Source organism: Chroicocephalus ridibundus, chromosome 10 (genome assembly GCF_963924245.1).
Source record: "Chroicocephalus ridibundus chromosome 10, bChrRid1.1, whole genome shotgun sequence".
Classification (NCBI taxonomy): Eukaryota; Metazoa; Chordata; class Aves; order Charadriiformes; family Laridae; genus Chroicocephalus; species Chroicocephalus ridibundus.
The window spans coordinates 6,757,956-6,766,194 of NC_086293.1; the positions used below are offsets into that span (position 1 = coordinate 6,757,956).

General features: G+C 61.5%; 1 protein-coding gene across 1 annotated transcript; it reads left to right on the plus strand.

Annotated features, from left to right (window-relative positions):
* Positions 1-37: 37 nt before the first annotated feature.
* On the plus strand, positions 38-4,581 carry TUSC2 (tumor suppressor 2, mitochondrial calcium regulator). The gene is made up of 3 exons (XM_063347977.1): positions 38-273; positions 562-682; positions 2,267-4,581. Exons 1-3 carry the CDS (start codon positions 122-124, stop codon positions 2,330-2,332), a joined length of 339 nt encoding a protein of 112 aa, XP_063204047.1. The 5' UTR covers positions 38-121; the 3' UTR covers positions 2,333-4,581.
* The last annotated feature ends 3,658 nt before the right edge of the window (positions 4,582-8,239 follow it).

Sequence of the window (8,239 nt, forward strand, 5' to 3'; positions counted from 1 at the left end):
CGGCGGTGGCGCACGCAGGGAGGCGGTCGGTCGGTGTCGCTGGGCGCCTCCGGGCCGCTCCCGCCCCTCCCCCCCCCCCCCCCCCGGCCGCCGCCCCGCTCCCGCCGCCCCCGCCGCCGCCATGGGCACCAGCGGCTCCAAGTCGCGGGGGCTGTGGCCCTTCGCCTCCCCGGCGGCGGGCGGCGGCGGCGCCGAGGGCCCCGGCGGGCAGCAGGCCTTGGCCCGGGCGCGGGGCGCGCGCGCCGCCACCCCCTTCGTCTTCACACGCCGCGGGTGAGAGGCCGAGAAGGGAGAAGGAGATGGGGGGGGGGGCGGTTGCCATGGCAACCGGGGAGGGGGGCGTCGGTCCAGGCCCGCCCGAGCAGCGGCACCGGCATGGCGGGGGGGACGGGCCCTGGCCTGCGGGGGGCGGAGGGGGCAGCCCCGGCAGCGGGTGGTCTCCGCAGCCCGCAGAGGGCGGGTAGTGCCGGCCTGCCCCGGCTCCCTCCCCGGCTCAGGGCATGGGAAGACAGCAGATGTCGTCAGGCCCTTGCCCACCCGCCACCCCTCTCCTCTCGGCAGCTCCATGTATTACGATGAGGACGGGGATCTCGCCCACGAGTTCTACGAGGAGACAATCGTTACCAAGAATGGGAGGAAGCGCGCCAAGCTGAAGAGGATCCATAAGAACCTGATACCTCAGGTAGCGTGTGGAGAAGGGTGGTGGAAAGTGAATGACAAAGCGCCACGGTGACAGCTGATGTCCTGGCTTTACCTTCTCCCCCGGGGCATCTTCTTGCTGGGAAGGCAAAGGCTTTCCACTCACCCCCTCAGCTCCTGCCTCAGAGCTGTGTCTCCTGTGTGTCCTGTCTCACACCCATGTCACCTAATGAGGCTGTGGCAGGCTGGTGACACCCTCTAGCCCCGCTTTCCAGAGAGAAGCAGTGCCCTCCAGCCCTTTAGAGCTGCCAGGCTGGGGAAGATAGCTCAGGTGGCTGTGTGTTGTGGGGCACAGAGTGCCAGGCAGCCATGCACGGCCATGGCGTCCCATCATTGACCACCTTCCACAAGGTGAGAGGTGTTGCGCTTACTCAGCCAGTGTCACGTCGCTGCGGACGGCCAGGCCCTGGCTTCGGGAAGCAGCAGCCAGAGCCCATCACTCACTGACACGAGTGCGCACGTTCCCTCCAGCTGCTCAGTAGTGACAGTGTTGTTGACAGCTATGCATTTTGCATCTCAGCACAAAAGTCTCTTCTTAAAATAAGCAACTGGGATGAAGCCGGGCAGGGGCTTGGACTCCAGTGGAGGGTCTCGGTGCAGGAGAAGGTCAGCCTGCATGTAGGGAAGTTTCTAGGGGCCTAAACAGAGAAAAGGGAGGATCAAACCAGGGCTGGAGAGAGACCCTGCAGGAGTCTTTCCTAAGTAACAGAAAGGCATGGCTCTAGTGAGCACCTGGTGTGCTCCAAGGGGCGAGCAACCCTCTGGTGGAATGGGACTCCTCTGGGTGCTGTGCAGACAGTGATGGGGGAGAAGAATTTGCCACTGCTCCCCAGGCTGTTACTGCAGAGGCAGGCTTGAGCTGTGGGACTGTCTCCTAACCCTCCTTGATGTGGGCTGAAACCCACCCAGTTGGAAAGCTTGGCTGAGCTATAGAGAGCAAACACCGGCCCTAAATTGCGCTTTGCTAGCCCAGGCTTTTCTCTGGCTCTGTGAGTGCAGGCCCAGCCCTGAACCCCCCCCTCCATTCCCAGCCCCCCACCTGCCAGCGGGTCCTCCTGGTGCTGTAACAGGAGAAGGCTTGGACAGAGCATGGGAAAGGCGCCTGAGCTGGCGTGGAGGGAGTGTGCATTCAGCAGCCTCCCCTCTGGATAGAAAGCTGCTTTTCTTGTGCGCCAGCTGCCCGGGCTGCTTTCTCTCAGAGAGCTCTTTTCATTCTTTTTAAATCCCGTGAATGAAAGGTGCCGGATGAAAAGCCCAGACGGCCAATATCTGCCAGTCACGCACCAGCTGCTGCACGGGCAGTGCCTGGCAGAGCAGCTCCCTCCTTTCTCGCTCTGCTGAGCTCTGGACCCACCATGTGTGGCCACCAGCCGCGCTGCTGTCAGCTCTCCAGGGACGAGTTCGAAGGGCAAAGTGCTTTCACTTTGCTTGCTGCTGTTCAGGCATACCTGGTGTCACAGCGGCTTTGTGAACTCCTTGAGGGCACGGAATCCTCTGTTGTACGGGGTGACTCTCGGGGCTGTTGTTCAGTGGTCTCCTCTGCTCACCACTCTGACTCTTCTTTCAGGGCATAGTGAAACTAGAGCACCCTCGCATTCACGTGGATTTCCCGGTGATCATCTGCGAGGTGTGAGTCGCCAGACGTTGCTGCCCGCAGGCGGGAGGCCCTGCCCCACCGCCCCCAGCCTCACCAGGCGAGGCTGCGTCGTGTTCCCACCCAAGGAGGACTCTGGGTGCGTGGCGGGGACGGCGGCTCTCCCCTTGCCCGGAGGTGAGGCGGGACGGAGCAGGCCGGGCTGGGCTTGGCTAGCGCTCCTCGCAGGCGATGGGTGACCTTGTGCAACGACTGCTTACAAACATCCTCGCTTGAGTCAGAAGACTGAAATACCTTTTGTAGCCTCTAGCCGATGTTTGATGGGTAACTGGAACTGCAAACTGCTGTGTTTGAGCTGTTAAAGGGAGAGCGAGCCTGCACTTCTCACCAGACAAAATCCCCTGCTTCTCAGGTATGCGGCCCAGGGAGAGCCAGGGCAAGGTAACGCGCTGTCCGGGCCCTGAGATCCCTTGGGCCTGGGGTTTAGATGGCCAGTGTTGCGGCGTGTCGCTTGACACGGGTGTTGTGTGATGCTCCCCTGCATGGGTCCGTTGATGGAGGATAAACAGGGCAGGCTGAGGGGGGGCCGGTCTCAAAGCACATTCGGCTGGCTGCTGCGTTCCTCTTGGGAAGGGGATGGAGATCAGATGCCGCTATCTTGGACCTCGGTCTCTTCCTCCTGTGCGTTTCCCCGCTTATGCCGGCTCTGGGGCGGTTGGCTTTGCTGCTGCTTGCAGTTCCTGTGCCCGCAGCAGATCTCTGTGGTCTGTGGCTGCTGCTGCTGGCAGCAAGGTCCCCAGCTCTGCAGTGGAATTGCCTCCCCTGTTAGCAAGCTGGGTCCTGCCAGGTGCTGTCCCTTGCCTGCTGTGGGGCCAGGCTGCTGGGCAAGGTGTCTCCTTGTAACGTCCTGGCCCCCTGCTCCCGTCTTGAACGTACCTCCCAGTGGAGTGGGCCTCGACAGGGCCAAGCAGGAAGAAATCATCTCTTCCTTCCTGGCTCCCCGAAAACAATCAATCTGTGTGCCTGCCCTGGCTTGGAAATCTCCCTGGCGATGTGAACTATGGTTCCTCCCGTGTCCCAGCTGGCGGCAGGAGGAGAAATGCGATGCACTTTAAAGGGAGGCTTTCTGCTCTGTCCCGGAAGGTCCTGCTCTTTTCTCCTCTTTCCTCCCGCTTGAGAAGGTTGGGGTCACTTTGGCAGCACCAAAAAAACCTCTCACCCCTGTGTGCAGGCCCCAGGGCACCGAGCCAGCCGCTGCAGGGCTGGGAAGAGGCCTGACCAGTGCTGTCCCTCGCCCACTGCCTTCCTGCTCAGCCACCCCTGGACCGGGCAGGCAGAGGAGGACCGGCCATGAGGCAGCGGGCACAGCTTTAAACCGGGTCAGAGCCTGCTCCCTGCAGCAGCCGCTCGGCTTTCCTCCTCTTTCGTTCCAGAACTTATTTACTTTCTAAGCACTTCAGACATTCGCTACCTCGATTTTTAATTTAAGCCGCTGGCACTTGGCCGCCAGCCCTGTCGGTGTCTACATTGGATGTATCCATCCCCGCGCCCGCCGAGAGCCGCCTGGGCGCGGGGCCACATTCCCGGCTTCAGGGAGATAACAGCGGCGTGGCTGTTGCCGTCTTCCTGTCACCACCCACCCCCCCACCCGCTGTTCCCATCGACAGGAGCGAGCACGGAGGGTGCAGTGGATGTGCTGGCTGCCGCTGGGCAGGGAAGCAGGCAGGGCTGGGCAGGGCTCCGGCAGGGAGCTCGTCTACACTGTGATGCTGGGCGCTTCTTTCGACATCTTTTGTTCTCCTGCTTGCTTGAAAGAGTCTTGTCTTAAAACAATCCCCCACTGAAGTGTTTCTTATTCGCACCACCTGCTCTTGAGTTTCTCCCGGGCCGGATCTCTCTGGGAAGGACGTCCCTTGGGCTCTGGAGGAGAGCAGGAGCTGCTGTCCCCAGGAAGAGGAGAGAAAGCCGTGGGCTGCCGGTGCTGCCTTGCCCCGCTGCTGTCTGAGGGAGCGGGAAGCAGCACCGAACCCACTTTGGGTACAGGGGGAAGGTGGAGGAGGAGCGCAGGGAAGGGGCTGGTGCCATTTGTCTGCCCGGACTGGGAGCCCCTTGCCTGGCTGCTGGCCAAAAATCTGCTGACAAGGCAGGGCCCGAACCCCGTGGGAGGGCAGGGACCCAGACCAGCTTAGCGAGGGTGCTTTTGTCCTCCCTGACAGGCTGCCCACCCTTCCCCCAGGGCATCAAACATGCTTCCCCCCAAAAAACACACGTTCTCCCACGTTCTCCCACCCTGCCCTGTCACCTGAGCAGCAGTGAACCTCCACAGGCTGCCAACAAGCTGCCTCCTGCCCTGCTTCTTCCCAGGCTGGTTCCCCCCTCCCCAAGCAGCCAGCCCCCCGGGACCCCTTCCCCTCCGCCGCCTCCAGCCCTCCTGCGGCAGCAGGGCCTCGGGAGCACCCAGAGGGAATCTTAAAAATGTGAAGGTCGCTGTAAATAGTATCTGTGTCCACTGTGGTGTTGGAGCAAGCAAAAAAAAAAAAAAAAAGGAAAGTTTTCCTTTTGATTCCTTTTTTTTTTGGTTTTTTTTTGGGGGGCTTTTTTTGGGTTTTTTTTGTTTTTATGATTTCTGTGCGATGTCGTGCTTTCCCATGTGGATGTGTAGCCGAACTGTACTCACCAACACTAGGCTCCTTGCTCCTCTAGCGTGCGCGTAGGACCCCGTGGGTTTGGGAAAAGTACACTATTTATGGTCCTTCCTCCTGGTGCATCTGTCCACTTTTGTTAAATTTCAATAAAATTATTTGTAGAGCCCGCAAGTCCCGAAAGCTGTCTTACTGGGGAGGGCGAGTGGCCGTGCCCGTGGGTGGAAGGAGATGTTGGAGAGCCGAGGGGAGGGGGGCTTTGCTGTGCCGCTCTGTTTGCAGCCGGCGCCCTGAGCCCCCTGTTTTTTCAGGGTGGGGGTGTTTGTGCACGCGTGGCTGAACTGGTGGTGAAGGAGTTGTGAGTTATGACCATTTCCAGGTGCTCCAGTTCCGTGTGCTGTGCTACTGGCAGTTAGTGGCTTTGTTGGACTGAGACTCTGCTCGTAGCTGCCGTGACACCCTTTAAATATAAAACTGAAATGTGTTTATATAAATATATGTAATTTTTTTGTTCAGCACAGTAGGGCTGGAGCTCAGGTCCCTTTTCCTCTGCCCTTTGTAACAGGCACAAACTTGAGCATAGGAAGTTCCACCTAAACTTGAGGAGGAACTCCTTTCCTTTGAGAGTGCCAGGGCACTGGCACAGGCTGCCCAGAGAGGTGGTGGAGTCTCCGTCTCTGGAGACATTCCAAACCCGCCTGGACGCGTTCCTGTGCCGCCTGCTCTGGGTGACCCTGCTCTGGCAGGGGGGCTGGATTAGATGATCTCCAGAGGTCCCTTCCAAGCCCCACCATTCTGTGATTCAATGTGGGGAGGTCTGGAGGGACCCTGGAGGCAGCAAGGGACCTGGGTGTCGCGGCGGGGAGGATCCGCCTGTCTGCTCCTTCATCGCCTGCCCTGCCAAATCAGCGCCTCATTAATCACTGGGGCCTGACGACTTTCTTGACTTTCTCGGACCCGGCTGACCCTGTGCCGGGATGCTGCCTGTCCCCCGAGCGGTGCTGGCTGTCCGTGGGACGAGAGTGATCTCACTCCGTGCCCCCCGGCCGCCCTGCAAATGTTTTCCTTCGGCCGCAGCCACCTCTCATCATTTCCTCCGCGCGAGCCGGCTCGGAAATGAGCCGCTGACGAAAGCTGTAATGAGGGTGAGTGGTGCGGTGTGTCCTGCCAGCGCGTCGGCTTGCGGGGGACGAGGCTCTGGGATTTTTGCCTGGTGATCCATAGGGGCACCAGCTCCAGGAGGGGTCAGATTGTGATGGCCTCAAGGGAGACCAGGCGGCTGTGTGGGGCAGTACGGCTCAGGGAGGTTAAACAAGGTGGTGGCTGTGGCTCACCACAGAGCAGCTCTGTGTCTGCCGGGGCCACCTCCGTCCCCCTCCTGCCACCTGTGGGGCAGGGCTGTGCCTGCAGCCCCTGGACCGAAGGCGGAGGTGGGTGCCAACCTCCACTCCTGGCCCTGTGGCTGCTCGTCTCACACCTTGCCCGGACTTGCCCGGCACGAGCGGATGTGAATAATGTCCCGTTACCCGGCACCCGTGAGGGATTCCTGCCCCACGTCCCTTTCCACTCTCCTGCCCAGCTGGGAGCGGCTTAGCATCATCTCACGCTCGGCGGGGCGAGACAGGAGAGGGGAGGATAGATCTCTCTGGCTGCCCCATCCCAAAATCTGGGGTCTTTCCTGTGGGAAAGGATAGAGGGAAATCGAGGCAGGCGATACAGAGCAAGAAGCTGCATGACGTTGAGGATTTCCATCCTCCCGGCAGTGGAAAGTTGCGTGTGACCCCTCCGGCCACCCCACTGCCGGCGGGGCCGGTTCCCTTCGGTGCACGAAGTCACAGAGGATGGAAAATTTTAGGCGTTTTTGCTGCCAGCGAAGGGAGCCTGTTTACTGCCCGGAGGGGAAGGGCAGCGCCCGCCGGCGCTGGGATTTCTTGGCTCCCTGCAATCTCTCCCGAGGGTTTTGGCAGCCCACGCCCGGCCATGACCGACCTTCCCTGCCCCTCTCCCGGATGGTGCCCAGCATTGCCCGTGGGCCACGCCGAGCTGGATTCGGAGCGGCCGGCCTGGACACCGTCCCCATCCCTGGCAGTACCGTCCCCGTCTTGGTGGGATCTTTGTTGCCAAAGCTGGCACCCGAGTGGGTTCCTCTAACCGGAGCCATCTGTGGGCACCGGTGGCTCTGGGCTTGGCACTGCCGGCACTGAACAATGCCGGGCTCGGTGCTCCCGCCCGCTCCCCAGGGAGCCGGCGGGCGGCTGGGGAGCGCTTCCGCAGATTCAGCCCCGCTTCCTTCCCCCGCTGGCCCCGGCACACCCTTGCGCTCTGGCCCCGGTGCTTCCTCCGTGGGGACACCCCGATGGCCCCCAGCCCCAGCCAGAGCCGGCAGGAGACAGGCAAGACATGGGGACTGACCACACGGCTGGTCCCTGAGCCCTGCCTGTCCCGCTGCCCGCCTGGGGGGACCTGCGGGAGCCTCAGCAGCACCCTGGGAAGGAAGTGTCCCCCAGACCTGCTGCCCCTGTGGCCCCCCTTGTCCCCCCCAGGCAGGAAACCCGCCGGGCCATTCCTGAGTCAGCAGTACCGACAGCCCCGGCCCTGCACAGGACGTCCTGCCCGGCACGGCACCGCCCTGGGGACAGCACTGTCCTGGGGACACCACTGTTCTGGAGTCACTACTGTTCTGGGGTCACCACCGCCCTGGGGACACCATCCTGGGGTCACCACCATTCCAGGGTCACCACCATCCAGGGGACACTGTTCTGTGGTCACTGCTGTTCTGGGGTCACAACCATTTTGGGGACGACGCTATCCTGGGGACGCCATCCTGGGATCACCACCGTTCCAGGGTCACCACCGTTCCAGGGTCACCACTACCCAGGGGACACTGTCCTGTGGTCACTGCTGTTCTGGGGTCACAACCATTTTGGGGACAACGTTATCCTGGGGACGCCATCCTGGGATCACCACTGATCTAGGGTCACCACTGTTCCAGGGTCACCACTATCCAGGGATACCTTCCTAGGGTCGCTACTGTTCTGGGGTCACCACCAACCAGGGGACAATCTGATCCTGGGGACACCACTGATCCGGGGTCACCACTGATCCGGGGTCACCACCATCCAGGGGACACCATCCTGGGGGTCACCACTGGTCCAGGGTCACCACCATTCTGGGGTCAAAACCACTTTGGGGACGTGATCCTGGGGACACCATCCTGCGATCACCACTGATCCAGGGTCACCACCATCCAGGGGACAAGGTGATCCTGGGGAAAACACTGATCCAGGGTCACCACCATCCAGGG

Bases quoted from the DNA above. Each gene is read 5' to 3' on its own strand.
- TUSC2 (XM_063347977.1), top strand. From the start codon at position 122: ATGGGCACCAGCGGCTCCAAGTCGCGGGGGCTGTGGCCCTTCGCCTCC. The intron at 274-561 runs GTGAGAGGCCGA...TCCTCTCGGCAG, and splicing joins TTCGTCTTCACACGCCGCGG to CTCCATGTATTACGATGAGG. The intron at 683-2,266 runs GTAGCGTGTGGA...CTCTTCTTTCAG, and splicing joins ATAAGAACCTGATACCTCAG to GGCATAGTGAAACTAGAGCA.